Source organism: Trematomus bernacchii, unplaced genomic scaffold (assembly GCF_902827165.1).
Source record: "Trematomus bernacchii unplaced genomic scaffold, fTreBer1.1, whole genome shotgun sequence".
Lineage (NCBI taxonomy): Eukaryota > Metazoa > Chordata > Actinopteri > Perciformes > Nototheniidae > Trematomus > Trematomus bernacchii.
The window spans coordinates 20,804,365-20,826,602 of NW_022987720.1; the positions used below are offsets into that span (position 1 = coordinate 20,804,365).

General features: G+C 42.4%; 2 protein-coding genes across 4 annotated transcripts in view; both read left to right on the forward strand.

The window, feature by feature from the left end:
* Positions 1-629: 629 nt before the first annotated feature.
* Positions 630-15,600, forward strand: LOC117492328 (lysosomal alpha-glucosidase-like). 3 transcript variants are annotated; one of them, XM_034142509.1, is made up of 23 exons: positions 630-1,192; positions 1,846-1,997; positions 4,343-4,508; positions 5,607-5,703; positions 5,806-5,925; positions 6,061-6,179; positions 6,375-6,506; positions 6,721-6,831; positions 6,917-7,030; positions 7,387-7,471; positions 7,717-7,834; positions 8,777-8,910; positions 9,304-9,455; positions 9,762-9,910; positions 10,012-10,153; positions 10,723-10,821; positions 11,225-11,389; positions 11,956-12,108; positions 12,206-12,244; positions 12,812-12,943; positions 13,345-13,440; positions 14,085-14,152; positions 14,234-15,600. In XM_034142509.1, exons 1-20 carry the CDS (start codon positions 683-685, stop codon positions 12,821-12,823), a joined length of 2,769 nt encoding a protein of 922 aa, XP_033998400.1. In that variant the 5' UTR covers positions 630-682; the 3' UTR covers positions 12,824-12,943; positions 13,345-13,440; positions 14,085-14,152; positions 14,234-15,600. The 3 variants fall into 3 exon arrangements, with proteins under 3 accessions (XP_033998400.1, XP_033998398.1, XP_033998399.1); XM_034142507.1 differs by having other exon boundaries at positions 634-1,192; positions 12,206-12,528; XM_034142508.1 differs by having other exon boundaries at positions 634-1,192; positions 12,206-12,424.
* Positions 15,601-16,213: 613 nt separating this feature from the next.
* LOC117492327 (sterile alpha motif domain-containing protein 9-like) overlaps positions 16,214-22,238 on the forward strand; it is a 36,111-nt gene continuing 30,086 nt past the window's right edge. Inside the window, exon 1 of the mRNA XM_034142506.1 lies at positions 16,214-16,311. The gene's annotated coding sequence lies outside the window, so the exon portion shown is untranslated. The remainder of the gene's footprint in view (positions 16,312-22,238) is intronic.

Consider the following 22,238-nt stretch of genomic DNA (forward strand, 5'->3'; position numbering starts at 1 on the left):
ACGCGCATGCAGTTTGCTGGGAAGCACATGCTTAATATTAATAGCTCCGACACTGAACTGCTCGATAGATAATTGTTAGCTCACAGCTAACAAATCCAGCTGCTAACAGAGCCAATGAGCAACAGCTCAACGCCCACAAAATGAACACAACTGTGAGTGTAAGTGATTATCGTTAAGCTATAAATTCATGACAGCTGTCTGTGATAGTTACAACTTACTCTACTATTAAATATTTACCAGTGGTGCAAAGTGACTGAGTAGATTTACTCAAGTTCTGTACTTCAGTACAATGTTGAGGTTCTTGTACTTTAAATGATTTGCTACTTTTTGTTTCTACCCCACTACAATTCAGAGTCAAATCTTGTACTTTTACTTCACTAGATTAATTTAATGCATCAATAATTATAATCAAAACATATGATTTATATTATTCTGAAATGGGCCAATCTGTTTAATGAGTACTTTTACTTTCTGTACTTTAAGTTTATTTTACTTTTACTGAAATTATATTTTGAATGCAGGACTTTTACTTGTAACAGAGTATTCCTACACCCTGGTACTTCTACTTTTACTTAAGTATAAGATCTAAATACTTTTCCCACCTCTGTTATTTACACCATACGGAGCACAAGGTGTGTATAAGTGGAGATCCCCTTGAGTGCACTGTCGCCTCACATCTCTGATGAGTATGGGTCTGCTGTCTCACTTTACTGCAGCTGTGCTCCTGCTGCTCTTTGCCTTTTTATGTTTTTACATCAACCACTTGTCTATTCATCAGAACAGACTGGTTATATCAGTTTCTGCTCAGCACACTAAAGCACATACAATACTTGGTTATTATTATCCAGCAAAACCACAGAACAAGTCAGTAGAAACAAGGACTGTTATATCCAGAGCTGATAAATGCACCCTGGCCCCAGAGAGTCGGTTTGACTGTGCCAGGGACAGGCTGCTCACCCAGAGAGAGTGTGGAGAGAGGGGCTGCTGCTATGCCCCCCTGCCTCACTCTGCAGGACCACCTTGGTGCTTCTACCCCAGTTTGTACCCTGGCTACAAAATGGGTCCTCTCACCCCCACCACACGAGGACTGGAGGCCACCCTGACTCGTGCCACCCCTTCATATCTCCCCAAAGACATTGCCACTCTACACCTAGAAGTGACAGAGGAGGCTGCAGGCTGCTTACACCTCACTGTGAGTACCCAATGTCCATGTAAAACATATGATGATGGACATGCTGCAGTGCCCACTAGGGTTGATTTACATCTTAAGTATAGATGACTGTAGGCTAATGTAGTTTGAGTTTAAAAAGGCAACATGGAAAGGGGTTTTACTTTTCATTTGCATTACACATATGGTTATGATTTAACAGAGTTGATTTTCCATGAAATGTCTCACCAAAACCCTTAAAAATGGTTGTGTTCAGATATAAAAAAATAGGTATGGTTGTTTAATTTTGTATCTGTTTACATTTGCTCACATTGTCTAAAAAGTCTGGAAAAGAAAGTGAAATAGACTCTGTACCACCCGGACTTCTCTAGTATTATGTAGTGCATTCATTTGTGAGTAATTTGTTGCAGACAAATAAGGTCTGATTGTGAACAATTTTTTATATAGTATTTTATATATACTTTTTGTATTCTTTGTTTTTGAATTGCGTTGTTTAAAAATCACTCTGAATCTGGCTTACATGAATAGGTTTTGTGTTATATGCCAAGATAGGCTGGTTATAACGGGTGAGTCCATAATAACCTTTATTGATTTATTAATATGTATGAGGTCAAGGGATTAGACCCTCTACAATTCTGCCTTGGAAAAAACTGAAATTATATTTGTTTTCTCACAAGTTTAAGGACCCATCATCTCAGCGATATGAGGTTAAGCTCCCAGCTGGTGTTCCTCAGAGCCCAGCTGATACCCAGGATGTTCTCTATACCACTGAATACCAGGCGGAGCCATTTGGCTTCATAGTGCGCCGGAAATCTAATGGAAGGGTGATGTGAGTATCTCTGTTCTGTTTTAATATTTTTGCATTTTATAGCTGCCGTCATAGAAACCGTCTATAAAGCCTTACTAATCATTAATATAAAGATCCTACTTACTCACACTTAGTCATATTATACCTTTTCCCAACATTATAGTCATATTTTCTACATGTAGTGTGAGCACTTCCTTATAGTCTAGCAGCAAGTCCTCAAAAAAGGCTTTAGTTTTCGAGATACCCCTACCCGAGGTAGAACAAAACACAACAATGATTTTTCTTATCTTTAGGGTCTCCCATTAATGAAATTGATTGTTGTCAAATTTTATTTTGGGGACATTTTTTTATTTGGGTTGTTCTCTCTGTGAAAGGTGACAAAAAAGCCCATAACTTGAGAATCATCACTCTTTTCCTCTTCAGATTTGTTGAGGTATGAACCAGGTGGCTGTCCTACATCACCAAATAGTCAGACAATTACCTTCCTAAAACAATACTGAATTATAGTCCTGTAAACTTAGCTTTAGTTTAGACGAAAATTGTACTTTTTGGTGATAGTGATCACTTTTCTCTCATTTATCAGAAAAACATTAATCCCTAAAAAATATACCATTACTGAATTGTCTAGGGTGCTATTGAACACTAACCAGTAGTTGTATGGAAATATCTGGTACAGTTCTATTGTAAATTAGATTTCTTTAGACATAGGCCTACCTCTTCTCTGATACAGTCAAATTCCAAGTGAGGGATAAGTGGCATAATAGCCTACGTTAAGAATGCTCACTCTGATGGTCATTATATTTGGAGAGGGAAATACCAGGTGGCTGAACTACATCACCAAATAGTCAGAATAAGAGTAACCCAATAAAATAAAGTGTATTAGTTCCCTAAAACATAAATAGTACAGGTGGTATTGAAACATTGAACCTTAATTCAAAGTACAGTATACAAATCATCAAATAATTCTGTGAGAGGTCAGAAACGTTAGGGGAAACATTTTGACATTCTGCACAGCAGGTGCAGGGGAAGGCCAACAGAGAGGCACTGGCACTTTCCACTTTCTCCACACTTTGCATCTTTGCAATACAAGTGAGTAATGTCTCTCACTTCTGTAGGTGCTGGGGGTTTTGTAAATAGCACTGGTTGAATGGCCCCATCTCTGACAATCCACCCCTTGCCAACAGGACTCCATAACAAGGGTTTGGGTTCGGGCTGTGACACCATATCGCTGTCTGAAACATTGCTCTTTGTACATGTTGTTGAAATGCATCCTGTTGGCGGGAGATTTTCCGAGGGTGCATCTGTTGTTGATGCAATCATGAACCTCAGTTCATCCAAGTTTGTGCACATCAGTCCATTTTCCTTTTTCTTTTTTCCATATAGTAGAAGCGCAAATTCTCTTGCGACTGGCAAAGACTCTTCCAAGCTGGCAGAGAGTCCAAAATGGGCCAGATCTTTGAGCTCGCTGAGGGGTCTTGAGTTTGGTGAATGCTGTTGTCTTTCCTATTCTGTACAAACTACTTGTTGTGCCACAGCCAGTGAGTGCATGACATGCTGGTAGACAGTTAGACATGTCTTTTCCAATTTTCTCACTTATGGTGTTGATGGGGACATATCTCTCTCTCATTCCATGGCCTGCATGCATGTGCACTAGAGATGAACTAAACATGTATTTGCTTGCATAATATATGAGCAGTACTTCCACATCTGTGTCATCAGACCTCACAATGATGCGGGAATATGACTCTGCAAGATGTATGGCATGGAGCACCATCCTTGTGTCTGCCTCCTCCTGACAGTGATGTCAAACTGCTGACTCCTGCTGTGCAGATGCTCTTCACCTCCTCCCCTTCTAATGTCTCTCTTGACAACAATCAAGTTCATTAATGGGAGACCCTAAAGATAAGAAAAATCATTGTTGTGTTTTGTTCTACCTCGGGTAGGGGTATCTCAAAATCTGAGGGTCCTTCCTGCTAGACTATTATACATTTCAGTAAATATCGTTTTTTTTATTTTACATTATTTAAGTATATTTATCTAAGTCTGTGTTTTCTATCATTTGTAACAAAGGAACACAGTGCGCTTTCATTAGTGTGTTGCGCCCTATGTTGTACTTTGCTGATGTTGAACTATATATTAACTATTTGTTTCCATTAGATTGTAACGATATACCTAATAGTGACCAGAGAGTGTATTCATTTCCACTATTTATATTGAGAGCCTGGGTCACAGAGGGTTCTTTTATCTCATGTAGTCTTATCACTAATGGGTAACACAACTGCACAAAATGAGCAGCGAGGTGTTTTCCCTAATCAAGATTTTCATGTAGTGCATGTGTGTTTGTTCTCTGTGTCCCGCCTGTCCAGCATGAATACCACGGTGGCTCCTCTGCTGTTTGCTGACCAGTACCTGCAGCTGTCCACCACGCTGGCCTCTTCCCTTGTGTCCGGCCTCGGGGAGCATTACACCCCCCTCCTCCTGGACCTGAACTGGACCTCTGTCACTCTCTGGAACAGAGACATGGCGCCCCACGTGAGTCTTTTGCAGTGGTTCAAAACACAAGTCTGAAGGGGTCAAGAGAAGAAAAAGCAACTTCTGAAACAGGAAAATAATATATTTCTTCTTTGTTTATTTTTCTCTAATGATGGTGAAATGGAAAGTTTACCCTCTTCCAGCACAAATACGGCCCGGGGGCCAAATGTGGCCCGCGGACCATTTTCAATTGGCCCTCAGCAAATTCAAAAAGTATAATAGAATATGGCCCACAAATGAAACTTGTGCTTGTCTTATATTGTACTTCTTAAATATAAATGTAAAAATATATTATATACTGTTATATAACACAGTAGTATTCATGTGTTGATAAGAAAAAAGCCCAATGACTTATTTACATAACAAGCTTGAACACCCTTCCTATTTCTCCTTATTATAATCAATCTGAGGCCTATGTTTTAAGGGATGAGCTGCCAACACTCACAAGCATAATTTACCTACATTTGATTGATTTTGCGGTACCACTTTACACTAAGACTACCCTAATAAAGGATTCATAAATGGTTTATAATTAGGTTATGAATTAGGTTATAAACACTTTATTAATCATTAAGAACCATTTATAAACCAGTTCTAACATAGTTTCCATACATCAACACAGGCTCACTATTTAGCAAGATGACTAAGCCTTATATTGGCTACTTAGCGAGAATCAACTCAGTGAACAACAGATACCAAGGATGCTGGCTGATGAAGAAGACGAAGTAAGCTCAGTAGCCAATATAAGGCTTAGCAGTACAGATGCATGTGGGCTCACTATTTGGCAAGCAACCGGTCACAGTTGCCCTGTTTATCTCATGTCTTATAAAAGCTTATTAATGATTTATAAAGTGTTCACAACCTAATTAATAAATGAATAACAAACTATTCGTAAACCCTTTATAAGGGTAGTCTTCTTGTACCGATTTTGCTAACTTATCACTGAACTTATGAGGCAATATACCTCTCGTGAGTGGCCCGCCCTCGGTGAAAAAAGTTTGGACACCCCTGTTGTAGAGGGTCAAGCTTTTGTCATTTACTCCCTCTTTGTCTGTTGTGTGATCAAGTTGTTAATGTTGACACTTGTCTTCTCTACAGGCTGATGCTAACCTCTATGGCTCCCACCCATTCTACATAGTCCAGGAGGATGATGGCTTGGCACATGGAGCTTTCCTTCTCAACAGCAATGCAATCGGTACCTATCTGAATGTTCATGTTCCACGGCCACTTTTGTATCCATACCAAACAATTCAGGAATATTTATTATTGCTGAATATCTTTCCAAATGTCTCTGCAGAGGTGATGTTGCAGCCGACCCCCGCTCTCACCTGGGTGGCTATCGGTGGAGTCCTGGACCTGTACATTTTTGTGGGTCCTGATCCTCAAAGTGTTATACGACAGTACCTTCAGGTCATTGGTACGTCTTTACAGTGTTCACATTCAGAAACACATCTTCAGGTGGCAGAAATAGGTGTATACACACACCAGCAAGATATATGTGTAGATGTAGGCAACTTAATGTGTTTACCTGTCACCATGTATCTATCACCAGGCTATCCTATGATGCCTCCTTATTGGTCGTTGGGCTTTCATCTGTGTCGCTGGGGTTACACGACATCTAATACAACCCGGCATGTTGCACAACGCATGCACAATGCTAAGTTTCCCATGGTAAAGTACTCGTAAATCCTTTTTAAATTAGAGTAATTATTACAGCTCACCGAACATTTTCCAATATATGTGAATTTACAGTATGATGTTCACATTATTATTATCACTGAATTAATTTGTCCAATTGCTGTAACGTCTTCAGATACTTACAATACTGACGTCCAATTGAGATTATTTTGCTTTTTTGTTCACCAGGATGTGCAGTGGAATGATCTGGACTATGCAAATAAACGCAGGGTTTTCACATTTGACCCGTGGCGATTTGGAGACCTCCCACAGATGGTTGACGAGTTCCATAAGAGTGGCATGAAATACATCCTTATCCTGGTGTGACATATTTAAGTTTAAATAACTCGCCAACTATTAATGCTGATTTAACTATGAATCAATACTTTAGCACATGCATCAGTTATTTTGATTGTTTTGGTATAGTGAAAATCTCGATATACGCACAAGTAACCATTACTGATTACAGTTATTTTTCAGTAGATGGCAGCAAAACGTTCTTAACTTGTCAGTCATGCGTTTGTTTCCGTCTCAGGACCCTGGGATCAGCAGCAGCAGCCCCCCTGGCACTTACCCACCGTTTGATGATGGGCTGAAAGGAGACGTCTTCATTAAAAATTCTACAGGACAAATCCTGATAGGGAAGGTTAGACTTTTTTCTGGGGATGTATGGTTTTTCTGTCCCATTTTGATGTGTGTATGTCATGCAGATGTATGTATTGTGTATCTAGGTTTGGCCAGGCCCCACAGCCTTCCCCGACTTCACCAACCCAGAGACCGGACGCTGGTGGGAGGACTGCATCAGAGATTTTCATTCTAAAGTTCCTGTGGATGGTCTATGGATTGTGAGTATTTAAAGGGGCCCTAGTATGATTGTTGGGGTTTACCCTTTCCTGTAATGTGTTATATAGGTTTTTGTGTTCGTGTAAATAGTCTGCAAAGGCTAAAATCCCAAAGTTCATGCCAGAGGGAGTTTCTCAACATGTCACAGTAGAGGCACAAAGTATGAATATATACTAGTATAGTAGTATAATATGTCCTCTTTAAACAAAACAGTGCACCGTTTATTTTGCCACAGATACTATCACTTAGACATCAGTTATATCAGGTTTTCTGTTCAGAGGCATCTTGTGGATTGGTTTGTGTGCACCTTAAAATCACATAAAGAAAATAACTTGTATTTCCCCTGTGCTCCGCCCAGGATATGAATGAACCATCCAGTTTTGTGCAGGGCTCAGTGGATGGCTGTCCTGACAGTGACCTTGAGAACCCGCCCTACACACCAAGTAAGTGTATTGGATCAGTGTTACTAGCAGGAAATTAATACAGACTTTATACATTTACATTTAATAATAATAATAATTCATTACATTTTTATTTAGAGCACTTTTCAAGGCATTTGTAGTCAGTTTATACATTGAAGTAGATGTGTAGATATTGTACAAGACACCATCCAAATAACTATAAATGCATAACTGATGGCAGAATATGTTGCATTCATTGTGTGTCTCCCTGACTTTTATACAAACAGGGGTTGTTGGAGGCCAGTTGAACTCGAGAACTATTTGTCTGTCGGCCCAGCAGAAGCTGTCCTCTCACTACAACCTGCACAATATGTACGGACTGACGGAGGCCTCTGCCACTCACAGGTGAGACCATGCAGTGGTGCTGATGCATTTTGACGAGCTAGTTTTGCAGGGAAAGGACAAGGGGACAGAGTCACTGTAACATCACCCATTAGATTGTTGACTACAGTTTCTGAAGCCTCCACCTATCCATGTGGCCGTCTCCATCGTAGTCTTTGAAACCATTATCGACACAAGAGGATGAAGCTGAAAATGAATTTGTTAAGTCATATTTAACTCTCAATAGCTAAAAACACACTGACAGGCTAAAGGTTATAGGACAAAACAACACAAGAACCTTGAGGTAATGGATTTTCAATCACACATTTGCCATCCTCTTTATAATCTAATTACCTCTCATTTACTAAATGTACAACAGTATGAAGTATGTTAATCTTGTATCAGTGTGAAACTAGCTTTTTAAGATTTTTAACTGGTGTTTAATATGTTTCCTGGGGTAATAATTCAAGTGGGTAATTTTATCTCATTGACTTCTTTTTGCAAAGAGAGGCGTTGCCCCCTGCTGGCTATTTAAAGAAATGCAGGTTTAGGGCACAAAACCAATTTTTCCACTTTGTTATTTCTCTTTGAGTTACACAGTACGGGAATAGCAGCAAAAAGGGTAATAATGGCCATTTTATGGAAGACATCTGCTCTAAAAGGACAGTGTTGACACATTTAACAAAAAAGGTAATATCTTGACAAATTGAAAAGATCGTTATTCATGTTTTATCTTTTAGTAGAGCTAAAGCTATAGCTCATTCAAATTCAAACTGCACTTGCATGGTCGCCAGAGTATTTGTTTAGCTTGTTTAAAATGAATAGAAAGACAGCCTTTCTTTGAGAACATGCATATAACAATTGAAAGACATATATTGGAGGTCACCACAGAATATTTAGGCCACGTTTTTCTTTGGCTTTTGTTTTTGGTTCTGTATTCATCCCGGTGATGGTTGCCATCTGCAGCGCTCTCATGAAGGTACGAGGAAAGAGACCCTTCGTCCTGTCTCGCTCCTCCTTCCCTGGCATCGGACGCTTCTCTGGAGTGTGGACAGGAGACGTCCGGAGTGACTGGGAGCAGCTCCGATACTCCATCCCTGGTGAGGACATGTAGCTTTTGAAAAGTCATTCAATTGTGTTGTTACACTGTCACTGATGTAAGCATGCATGTGATTATTTAGTGGGATTTAGGCTGTATGGGGGATCTGTATTTTGTAGACATTATTTTTAAATCTTTTTTGATGGGGGGCGTGTGGCGCAGTGGATAGAGCCTTGGTGTTGGGATCAGGGGGTCACAGGTTCAAACCCCACTGCAGTCAGCATGTCGTTGTGTCCCTGAGACACTTCACCCCAAATTGCTCCTGTGGGGAATGTCCACAGTATTGAGTATGTAAATCGCTTTGGATAAAAGCGTCTAACAAGTAACATGTAATAATAATGTAGTCACGGATTAATTGTTTTTGATTGACCTTTTGAACCTATTCCCCCTCTAGCTGTGCTGCACTTCGGCCTGTTCGGGGTTCCCCTCGTGGGGGCGGACATCTGTGGTTTTGGCGGGAACACCACTGAGGAATTGTGTGTACGCTGGATGCAGCTCGGGGCCTTCTACCCATTTATGAGGAACCACAATGACAAGCCAAACGCTGTGAGACAGAGACACTGCTTTTGTTCGCAGTCTATGTTTATATCTGTTTGTTAACTGGTGTGCTTCATTAATGCATTTTTTTATTTATAGAGCGGTTTTTCTGGAAACAGGACAATTCATAAAAACACCATCAAATCATTAAGTTAACTTTAGTGTACTTTGTTTATGTTAAATGTTTTTAAAGATGTCAGAGTTTGCCTTGAATGTGTTTGCACTGTGTCTAGAGCAGTCCATCAGTTTCATGTATTATGAATAGATGTAACTCTATATCTTCTCATTGTCTGTGTGTTTCTATGTGTCCCCCAGCCTCAGGAGCCCTATGTGTTTGGGCAGAAGGCCCAGGCAGCCATGCGGAGTGCATTGAACCTTCGTTACTCCCTTCTACCTTTCCTCTACACACTCTTCCATCATGCACACACCTCTGCTGACACTGTAGCCAGGCCACTCTTCGTGGAGTATGTGTCTTCTCCTCTGGATTCCCTATTGTCAACATAAGACAACATGGTTCAGTTTCTATAACATTATCTTTCTCTTTCTTCCTTGTCTACCTCCTTAGGTTTCCCACTGACCCTAACTGTCAGACCATAGACCGACAGTTCCTTTGGGGGAGTTCCCTTCTCATCAGCCCAGTCTTAGAGCGGGGGGCAGAAGAGCTGGCTGCTTACCTGCCCCCTGCCACTTGGTACAGCCTGCACAATGTGAGCTCAACTTCAATGCATTTGTTGTTTGTGTACTGTCAAAGACCATGTTTGAGGTTTTCTGTAGTAACACATGACTTAAGTGTTTGCCTTTTTCCTTTCTGGATCGGGTCATTTATTTATTATTTATGGTTTATTTGATAGGAACAGAGACAGACTTTAAACAGGTATCCGATAACATAGTGTTCAGAGAGACTGCTAGTTTGCAACCGTAGAAGGCTTTTTATAAAACTAAAGGATTAGAACAGTGAGGTAAAAAGCAGATTAAAATAAATACTGAGATACTTTCAGCACACTTGAAGAACCTTGCATTTAAAATGACAATTTAAACTTGTTTTAAAATGATTTTACATGGTATGATTTAACAAAACAGTTCTCATTAATATATCCAAGATCTTCCTTATTGTTAGTGTCCTGGTTCATTTTGTGAAAGGAAAGTAACGGTATAATGTTATATTAAATAAAGAAGCGATTATAAAACGTATGGTTTTAGTGTTGTACTACCCTGTCTTTTGCAAGTGTCCTCAGTATTTCAAGCTTTAATTGTATGTGTGTGTTGTGCCCTCTAGGGTCAGCCTTTCTACAGTAAGGGTCAGTACCTGCTCCTGGCAGCCCCCCTGGACACCATCAACGTCCATGTGAGGGAAGGACATATAATCCCCCAGCAGGTGGGTGCCAACATGCAGTTTATTACACATTTTGTGGATGAATTGTTAATAAACCAAGTGGGAAAAAATGAAAACTGATTAAACAAGAGCTTGAATTCCTGTTCATAATTGGCCTTCTCTTTAGCAGAATACAGTTTGAGGCTTATGTAACATACAATAAGATAATTTAATCATTGAACATTTTCATTTTTGTAAAGACAATTGTGAACCCTGTATTCAAACAAGTCACCTTAGACTTTAGGCTGTGACATGGCGCCTATGATCAAATGGCAACTATAACTGTCATGTGTTCTGACTGACTTCCTAAAGCTGAAAACTAGCTGAAACACTTTGGAGAGAAGAGCACATTTTGTTTGTTTGTACTAGCTTTCTTGTTTTCTTTGCTCTGCCTTTTGTTGTGAAGGAGCCTGCTTTGACAACGGCAGCCTCTCGCAGAAACCCTTTCTTCCTGACGGTGGCGCTATCAGCAGGAGGCTGGGCCCAGGGAGACTTGTTCTGGGATGACGGGGACAGTCTCGACACCTTTGAAACGGGAAATTATTGTTACGTTATCTTCATGGCTGGACAGGTAGGAAAGGAACGAGTGGTATTTGCATTGGGAAAGCTGATGAGCAAATAGTTTGCATTTTACTGCATCACTACTTGACACAAAATTGTCTTTACTGAAGGGACTCAACTCAATTCTTGACATTACTTTGATCTAATATACTTAGACTAAAACTACAAAATAATGTCCTTAAAGGTGGGGTAGGTAAGTTTGAGAAACCGGCTCGAGATACACTTTTTGTTATATTCCATGGAACGCTCTTAACATCCCGATAGCAATGAATATCTTAAGTGCTTTGACAATGAATCCATAAAAAAATGTCATCTGTGGAAGCCGTAGTACTGTAAAAAGCACGACCAATCATTTTAGCCGGCCCGGCTAAAATAACTGGATGGCCTACCTGCCTGTCAGCCTTCCATCTGTGCACAAACTTATCTCGTGCCCTCATTGGTCATGTGCGCGTTCGTGTGTGTTGGAGGAGGGGCTCTATAAGGAAGTGGCAGATTTTCTCCGGTTGTGTATTTTCAAATTCTAGCGATCTTGAGCCGGTTTCTCAAACTTACCTACCCTACCTTTAATGTCTTCAGTGTCAGGTGGTGAGTGATCCCCTCAGGCTTAATGGGGCTCTGGATGGTCTGGTTCTTGGAGGGCTGCAGGTTTTCGGGGTTCCCTCCCCACCCCTATACGTGTTAGCCAATGGGGAACAAGTCAGGGATTTCATGTACCGCAGTGACACCAAGGTAAATTATCTGTGACTCCTCCCAATTGACTCATTATGCCTATTGCCTAATGTCTTTTTACCAAATAAAGCTATGTTTTTTCTTTCACTTCCCACAGGTTCTAACAGTGACCAACCTGGCCTTGTCCATGTCAAAGGTGTTTACAGTCCAATGGGCTCTCTGATGCACTGAACTCTATTACCCAAGAACCATAGGGAGCCTTGGCATTGTTCATTGTTGCTGAAATATCAGCTGCATTTTTTTTGCATTGTCCCAACCATCCCAGACCCGGCGATGCACCTTACGCTATGCTACCTCTTTATCCAAGAACTGCTTTGTAAGGAGCAGTTACAGACAAAATGTGACGACATCAATCGTCAAGGGAGCTATCGTTTTGACATTTCATGTTTTCTTCCAAGCCTAAATTTGCTGCTGATAATTGTATGTATTTGTAATATTATGTATATATATTTTTTAATTCTTTAAAAATATATGCCTGCATATACCTGTATTTTTTACATCAGTTTTGTAAACCTTTGTTACTAATAATGCAGATACATAAAAATGAGTCAAGGTGAATTTGAATTTCCCACATCACAAGTTAAAGATGTGATTGATGGATTGTTTTTATCTGTTAATTTATGGCAAACATTTTCTTCAATGTATGCTGTTTGATCATACCCTGCAAGCACATCAAAACCAGCCTGTTTGTGTTCTTTTTCAGAGGACTTTGTAGCCAGAGCTCTGGTAGAGCAGTCGATGAGCATGGAGCCCCAAAGGAGGCCTTCAGCTGAGAGCGTTCTCAAACACCCTTTCTTCTGGAGCCTGGAGAAGGAGCTACAGTTTTTTTTTTCAGGTCAGCTGTTTATATATCTTCCTCTGCTTACTGTAAAAAACACTTAAAGGCTGATTAATGTGGGTACTGTGCTACTACAAACTAATCTGTACACACACTCCTCTCAGGTTACTTTGTATTTGTGTAAATCCTCATTTCTGTTGTGCTGGTCGGGATTCACCATTGTTAAACTTCTTCATACCTAAAGGCAACGTACATGCTGGCTATTTCAATATCATTTGGACAGTAATCTTAGGTTGTCTCTATTCTTCACATATTTACCTTACATATTAGAATGGTTGGAATTCCTCTAAAGCCATATCTAAACCTGTGGAACTTAATTGATATGCTATATAATAGATTTGAGGTCTTTATACAGAATAAGAATGTCTGGCATGCTGACACTTTTTTGGTTGTGACAGCTTGCAGGATGTGAGCGACAGAATAGAAAAGGAACTGCTGGACGGGCCAATCGTGAGACAGCTGGAGAGAGCACATCACAGTGCCACTGCAGACAGGTATGAAACTGGCTGAAATGTAAACATGTCAAATTCAAGCTCCTGGTACCCCCCTTTTTAAAATAATGTTTGATATGTTGCTTAAATGTAGGGTTTCGGTTGAGCACATATGAAGTATTTCAGATTAAAGCTAGTTTTGCATTGACATGGTATACTTTCAGAGTGGCACTGAATGCAATATCCTGTCACCAGAAAATGTTGCATTGCTCGCTAAACTGAGCTTGCTACTTCAGAATCGTCACCTGCTGAAAACCACAACCTCAACTGGTTCTCTTTGGACTTTGCACTCAGTTGACAAATGGCACTGATAGTCATGAATTGAGCGGGCATTTTTGATCAAAATACAGAGTAATGTGAGGTCATAATATATTAAATTCCATCTTATAACAACAGAAGATCAAATTATACTCGTGTTTTTCTATATTTACAAGCAACTACCTTTTAATATCTAATTGTTTTATACTTGGCAAACTTTTTTTGACTGTTATACAACCCTTAAAGTCTTTCACTTGAAGTAATTCAGACACCAGGGGCCAGATCAGTTTGGCTAATTCAGGATAAAGTAAGAAGACAGTTGTATCATCTCACTGTTTATCGATTCCTTGTTGAATGATTTTCCTTTTGTCTATCTCTTCCTTTGGCAGATCCGCGGAAATTTCGTTCCTATAAGGGAGGCTCGGTCAGAGACCTGATGCGTGCAATGAGAAACAAGGTAGGAATGTGTTGAAGTGTTTTCTACTCAGGTCTTACAGTACAAATCTGTTTCTAACACTCAACCTTCTTCCTTCTTCAGAAACATCATTACCGGGAGTTGCCTGCTGAGGTTCAGGAGACGCTGGGCTCCATCCCTGATGACTTTGTCTCCTACTTCACCCCCCGGTTCCCCCACCTGCTAATGCACACATACCTGGCCATGCGGACCTGTGCGTCTGAGAGGCCATTCCTGCCTTACTACTCCACTGCAGATCAGCTTGCAAAAACACAGACCCTGCACACACACCTCGGGCCCCAAAGACAAAAAGAGCCATGTACTCAACCCTTGACTACACACACATCTCCCCCCTCTTCACAACCACAGGAACCTACACATTCGTCACAGACAGCGCAGGTCCCTCACACAGATCCTGCTGAATCAGCGCCCTCTTCTTTACCCGATGAGCCTGTAGCTTCACATTTGCCAGTTGAGACAGTGGAGCCAGCTCTGTCCACACAGACTGACCTGCAGAGTCCAACCGTGAACCCCACACCTGCCTCAGAATCACCAACAGATCCTCTCGTGCTAGAACAATCCATTCAGTCTGAGGTGCACGCCCTGCCAGGTCCTTTGATACTGGGTAATGAATCAGTGTGAGGTGGAGCCAGCACAAACAGGAGCATTGCCTTCAAGAGTGAACACCAAGTTGGGCTCAGCTGCTGCAGTATGAGCTGGTGAGGACCAGGCCTGCAGTGCCTGCGATCCACCGCTGGGTGCAGCAGCTGTTCCCTTAATAAGTGCCTTCTGCTCACCTGGGTTAAAATGTCGCCTAACAGAACCGTCCACTTGTTGTTGTTGTTCCTGCTTCGAGGAAGTCAGATAAGAATCAGGGTGATGCAGGACCTTATATTGTAGCTGGACTGAGCAAAGAGATATTTTTTATTTTCTATAAAGCATTTCCAAAAAAATGGTGTTTGTCCCTAAAAATATCTGGCCTCTATTGTGGGAAACATGTCTGGATGTTGTTGGATAGTTTTATAGTGCAATGTCGTATTTCTGAGTGAGCCTCTTCACTGCACAGATACTGTATGTGTATTTTTGTATAGACGGTTCAGAATTTGGATGATGATAATTAATTATGTAATGTGGCCGATGTGCCTTTTTTTCCTTTTTTTAAATATCACTGTGCTGTGTACAGATCTTAAAAAATGACTATGCTAAGTGTGCTTGATTCCAGTTAATGCTGCTAGACTGCTTCTCTTTTGTCAATCAAGAATTAATGTGCTGACTCAACAGAGGCCTGCTCCAAATGGTGTTCAGGGTGGCACCTGAATACAGTGGGTAATGAGATTATGTAGTCATAAAAGAGTTTAGCTGTCAGGCAGCAGAGCTCGCTTAAAATAACTTTTCAAGGTTTTTAAAGTGAAGTTAATAACTTGCACATTAAAACGTTTTTTTTATTCTAAGATTTGTTTGTGGATTAATTTTACTGCAAGTCAAGAGGGGGATTGGGAAATGTGGGATAATTAACTACCGTTGGTTCCTAAAAACAACTATTTATATTCAACAGATGTTTTTATTTACAGCTGCCCTGAGCAGTTTATGGTGTATTTACTGAATTGTCTGAGTGAGCTGTTGCTACAGTTAACATTGTTGGAGAAACCTATAGTGTAAGCTTTCTCTCCATCTGTTTATCGAACGGCCAAACCCACGGCAGGAATTTTAATGCGAAGTGCAAACAAATAAAAAAGGTCACTGGCAGAAAGGAGTGGCATCGAACAAAGGGCAGTACAGAGCCATTGTGTGAAGCACTGCTCTCTTCAAGTCACTCACCAACATACATATTTATAATTATAAAACCAGGCTCCCATATAATAGCAAGGGAAGTGTTACTGCGCTACATTATATGCGCAAATGTTGGGTTAATCTGTATGTGTCTGACTGTATGGTATCCAATGGACAGGGTGTGTGTATGCATGTCCCATGCAGTCTGCTATTTTCTAATTTCCCGAAAAACGAAACTTGGTGATCTGCGCAGGCGCAGTGGGTGCAGCCCAGCAGAATATAAATAGAGCTTGAGTGAGGTGTTAACAGTCCTACTTGAAACATCGTCTGAACATTTTTCACTGAGAAAAAGGACAGCGGCCGATTGCTTTTCTGTGGGCTATTCATCCGAGGTAAGAACAATGCACCCCCTTTTATTACTTTGTATATCATATGGCAGCCTCTGCCACTGTTTGAATGTGTGAATGTTCATAATGTAACGTCCGAGGTGTTAAGGCTTCAAGAATACTTCTGTGTAACAAAAACTCAGGAACTTAGTACTTTTTGGAGCGTCAAAGATGCCTCCGTTTATTTTTCGTCGAGTCACACCACTCTAGCACCGACTGCGCATGCTCACAACACATGACCTCTCAACCCAATGCTTACATGCGTCCCCCCTTACTGAAAGAAATGTCCCCATTTCCACACACATGGTGAGAACACAACAAAACATAAAAAACAATACAACCACGAAAAACCCCAAAAACATAACAAACCACACACTTCCCCGCAGAATAATACATGCAGGCATGACGCACATTCGAAAAAAAAATCTTTGAATAAAAACAATGACAAACAAAACACATCCACAGACAAATAAAACATCAAACTAGGTATGACATAACCTATTCCCCTGTCCTGCACACTCGAAACATGAAAAAAAACCAATTATGCAGCATAGAATACACAGGAGAAAATAATCACACAAGCACGTAAACACCAGTCATTCAGCCCATAACAAAGTCCAAAAATCGGACAGGAGGCCGCGCTAACCTCCCAGCCCGGGACACCGTCGGTGCGGCTTGTTCGAGCTCAGGGGAATCACCAGCCCCAGAACCCGGCCCAAGATCACAGCCACTTTCCCCATCGGAAAACCTCACGCGTCCAGAGCTCTGTGGGGAGACTGCATCTTGCAACGGAAGAGGCTGAGAAAGGTGTAATGCCGCAGTTCCACTACACGGTCGGCCTCGGCCACGCTCGGTACGGCTCGGTACGGCTTGGCCGCGTTGGGCCGACTCACTTCATGCTGCGCTTCCATTACAGTTTAGGAACTGGGGTAGTTACTATAGTAACGCAGTGTAGGCGGAGCCGTGACGTCATCTTCAGAGAACTCCAGAAAACACAACACAGCCGTTAGCTGTTAGCACTCAGAGCTCACAGCTCCTTATATATGTTCAGAAACTCGACAAAAGTTAAACAAGTACACACCACAGACTGCCTGTGTCATGGTGAATACAGTCGCTGCTTTATTTATGTCTGTATAGGCCGTTGTTGTGAGTGTGGACGGTCGGAGCATATACTGCGTTAGCTTAGCCAATCTCCATCTAGAAAAACACGAATTTTAAAAGGTTTTTCGCCTGCCGTCTGTCTGCAGACTTGACAAAGCATTAATTCATGGTTTTTACTAACCGGTATCAGTATGTTGTTACTTCGGCATCATTTTGAAACGTGTATTACAATTAAATCACGGTCAAATATGTCCATCTTGTTGTAGTTCTAGCCCTCTTGCCAGCGCTCCTCTCTCTAGTTTAGCATACTCAGCCCGACTCAGCCCTGTTTGTTGGCCCCGATAGAACCACAATTTTGTCGGGCCAGAAAAGAGGTGAAAAAGTGGGCCCGGGCCGGGCCGGGCCGTAACTAGGCCTAGTGGAAGCGCAACCAAAAACGGGTACGGCACGACACGGCACGCTTAAAGCGAGCTCCGCGCTGTAGTGGAACTGCGCCATAAGAGAGACCTTGATGGTCCCTCAAAGGGAAAGGCTACCGGCAGGTTGTATCGCTGTAGTCTGTCGTAATGGACAGTTTGGAGAGAGGCTTCATCCCCAAACGGGCTACTTAGTTGGTACGTGACCCCCACTTCATCACCCCTATCCATTCGCCTCTGCACCAGATAAGGCCCCTTCCAGTGGGGAGCCAGCTTACGGCGGCTCTCAGTGGGATCATTTAACCACACCAAATCCCCGACTTCATACGTGTCATGCCTCACTCTGGCGTCATAGTACGACTTCTGTTTGCTGCTTGCAGCAAAATTGTTATCCCTTGTCTGATCAAACGCCGTGTCCAAGCGTCTGAGAAGGGAACCAGCAAAGTCTTCCCGGGGACCCTGCACCAGATCATCCCGCTTTGGACCCAGTAAAACATCCACAGGAGTCCTGGCCTCCCTGCCATGCGTGAGAAAATACGGCGTGAAGCCTGTGCTGGAATGTACACTGGTATTGTATGCAAATGCAACTCCAGTATGTCAGCCGCCACCCGCTGGAAAGGTCTAACTGCATGTGAAGTTCTCATGGGGGCATGGTGTTTAGGCACCGGGGACTTCCTTCTCTGACAGGCATAACATTGGTCACACCACGAACGAACGCAGCTAGAGCGCCGGTGAAGATGGCCGCATCGTCTATGTGCTCCTCTCCAACTTTGCCCATTTTCGTATTTTGTACATATTTTTTTTACTTTTGCCGTTTTACTTTTAACATGGTTCGCAACATGCTAGCCGACCGCACCTACTCTGCCATACAATATAGCAGAGAGGAGCTTCTCCAATTGCGAAACTTCGTGGACAATAATAACCCTCCGACAAACAATGGAGATTCACCATGGCTACCTGTTGCTGTTCTACCTGAGAGACGCAAGAAGAGGACAAAGCGCGGATGCCAGGCCGGGTTGCTGGTCAGACTGAGGAAACGAGAGAATCGGCCCCCTCTTCCGAGTATTCTTCTGGCTAATGTTCAATCCATTGAAAATAAGCTAGATGAACTCAGAAGCCGGATTGCTTTTCAACGGGACATTAAAAACTGTAACGTGTTAATTCTCACTGAGACTTGGCTCAACCCCGCTATCCCGGACTCCGCCATTGTCCCTGATGGATTCTCTATTTTTCGTCAGGACCGGACTGCAAACTCGGGGAAAAGTAAGGGAGGCGGTGTGTGTGTAATGACTAACAACAACTGGTGCTCAGATGTGAAGATTATTTCATCGGACTGTTCCGCACAGCTAGAGCACCTCATGATCTCATGATCTCATCTGTTGTGATAACAGCAGTGTATATCCCGCCGCAGCCACTCGCCGACAACAACACGGCACTCGATCAGCTGTTTGGGATTATTGATAAAACCGAGACTTCACGGCCAGATGCGGCGTTCGTTGTGGCCGGAGATTTCAACACCGCCAACATGAAGAAGGTTTTGCCAAAATATTACCAACACATCAACTTCCCGACGCGCGGGGGAAACATACTGGACCATGTTTATTCCCCTTTCCGGAATGGATATAAGGCTCTCCCTCGCCCTCCCTTCGGCAAATCAGACCATATCTCACTACTGTTGTTGCCTGCGTACAAGCAGAAACTTAAAAGGGACAGACCGATTACAAGAACAGTACAACGATGGAGCGAGGAGTCAGATGAGGCACTGCAGGATTGCTTTGCATCCACGGATTGGAGTGTGTTTGAGGACAATAACATCAACACACACACGGACACTGTCATCTGCTACATTGGGAAATGCATCGATGACGTGGTACCGAAGGTTTCTGTACGGACATTCCCAAATCAAAAGCCCTGGGTAAACGGTGAGGTGCGCGGCAAACTGAAAGCGCGCACTATCGCGCACACAGCGGGAGATTTGGAGGAGTACAGGAAGTCTAGGTATGATCTCCGGAGAGCAATTAAAAATGCAAAGAGACAGTACAAAGACAAGGTGGAATCTGACTTCAAAGGCTGTAACACTAGGAATATGTGGGCGGGACTAAGGACAATGACTGACTACAAAGGAGCAGCGGGGGGGTGCTGCGGGAGTGTCTGCGTGCGCATCTCTCCCAGATGAGCTAAACAGTTTTTTTGCACGCTTTGAGAGCAGCCGGGCTGTGGAGGTACAGAGGGACCAGGAGCTACACTGCCCTTTTGTTTTAAATAGGGCAGATGTGTGTAAATCCTTTAAAAGGGTTAACCCACACAAGGCTCCTGGACCTGATGGCATCCCTGGCCGTGTTCTCAGGGTGTGTGCAGTTCAGCTGGCAGAGGTGTTCACAGACATCTTCAACAGGTCCCTGCTGCAGTCTGTAGTCCCCACATGTTTTAAACACTCCACCATCATTCCTGTCCCCAAAAAGACAAAAATCACCTGCCCCAACGACTATCGCCCAGTAGCACTCACCTCCATCATAATGAAGTGCTTTGAGCGGTTAGTCAAATTATTCATCACCTCCTCCCTCCCTGAATCTCTGGACCCCCTGCAGTTTGCCTACAGAGCAAACAGGTCCACAGACGACGCCATAGCCCTCACCCTCCACACTGCCCTCTCACACCTGGACCCGAAGAACAGGAACACATATGTGAGAATGCTGTTCATTGACTACAGTTCAGCATTCAATACCATTGTGCCCTCCAAGCTGGCCATCAAGCTCAGAGATCTCGGGCTCAACAGCGCCCTCTGTGACTGGATCCTGAACTTCCTGACGGGCAGACCCCAGGCAGTGCGGTTGGGAAACATCACATCCTCCACCCTGATTCTAAACACCGGTGCCCCTCAAGGCTGCGTGCTCAGCCCTCTCCACTACTCCCTGTTCACCCACGACTGCGTGGCCACACACAGCTCCAACACCATTGTGAAGTTTGCTGATGACACGACCGTCATCGGCCAGATCACAGACGATGACGAGACGGCGTACAGAGAGGAGGTCGAAAACCTGACATCTTGGTGCCAGGATAACAACCTCCATCTCAACATCAGCAAAACAAAGGAGCTGATTGTGGACTACAGGAAGCAGCAGGGAGAGGGACACGCCCCCATCGCCATCAATGGGACTACGGTGGAGAGAGTCAAAAGCTTCAGGTTCCTTGGGGTCCACATCACTGAGGACCTGACATGGTCTCTTCACACCACCACCATCACCAAGAAAGCTCGACAGCGGCTCTTCTTCCTCCGCAGATTGAGGAGGTTCAAAATGGATTCCAGGATACTCTGCAACTTCTACAGGTGCACGATAGAGAGTATCCTCACTGGCAGCATGACGGCCTGGTACGGCAGCTGCACCGACCTCGATCGTAAGGCTTTACAGAGGGTGGTGAAAACTGCACAGCACATCACCAGGACGGAGCTGCCATCCATGGAGGACCTTTACTCCCAGCGGCTCAGGAAGAAATCACTACGGATTATCAAAGACCCCCATCACCCCAGCCACAAACTGTTCTTTCTGTTGCCGTCTGGCAGACGTTACCGCAGCATCCTGGCAAGGACAAGAAGATTCGGAGACAGTTTCTTCCCGCGGGCAGTGAGACTGTTAAAAAATTGAACTGTTGAAACAATATCAAACATTCCTCTGCTACTCAGTAGTATGTATCTAATACCTAATATATATATATCATTCCAATAACTTGTATATAGACTAGGGCTGTGCGATTATGGCAAAAATCATAATCACGATTATTTGGGTCAATAATTGATATCACGATTATTAAATACGATTATTCATTGACTTTGAAAAAATCCATTTATTGAACTTTAAAACAAATACAAACAATAATTTGAACAGTATCTTTTTAACTGTTGATTACCCTGAACGTATAATTCAACTGAAAAACCAATACAAAAATAAATGATACATTTAAATAAATCATATCAAAATAATAAATACCAATAAACAAGATCAACAAATATTTTGGAGCGCACTTCAACAAGCTACTAAACATATGTCAATATGATAAATACAAATAAATGAGACCAAAATTTATTAGATCAAATATGTTGCACTGTCACAACCAAGCAAAGCTAAATAATTGTTTTTTTCGATTATGTTGTTTTCGTAATTGTGGCAGGCCAAAATCGTAATTGCGATTAAAATACGATTAATTGCACAGCCCTAATATAGACTCTATTGCACTATTCCACATCATAACTTTATTTCATTTTTATAACTATTATTATTTTTGTATTGCTCATGCTCTTATTGTTATTATGTTATTATGTTGCATTGTTGGAGAAGCCTGTGACATAAGATTTTCAACTGCATAATTACTCTGTAGCTATGTCAGATTGACAATAAAGAACCTTGAACCTTGAACCTT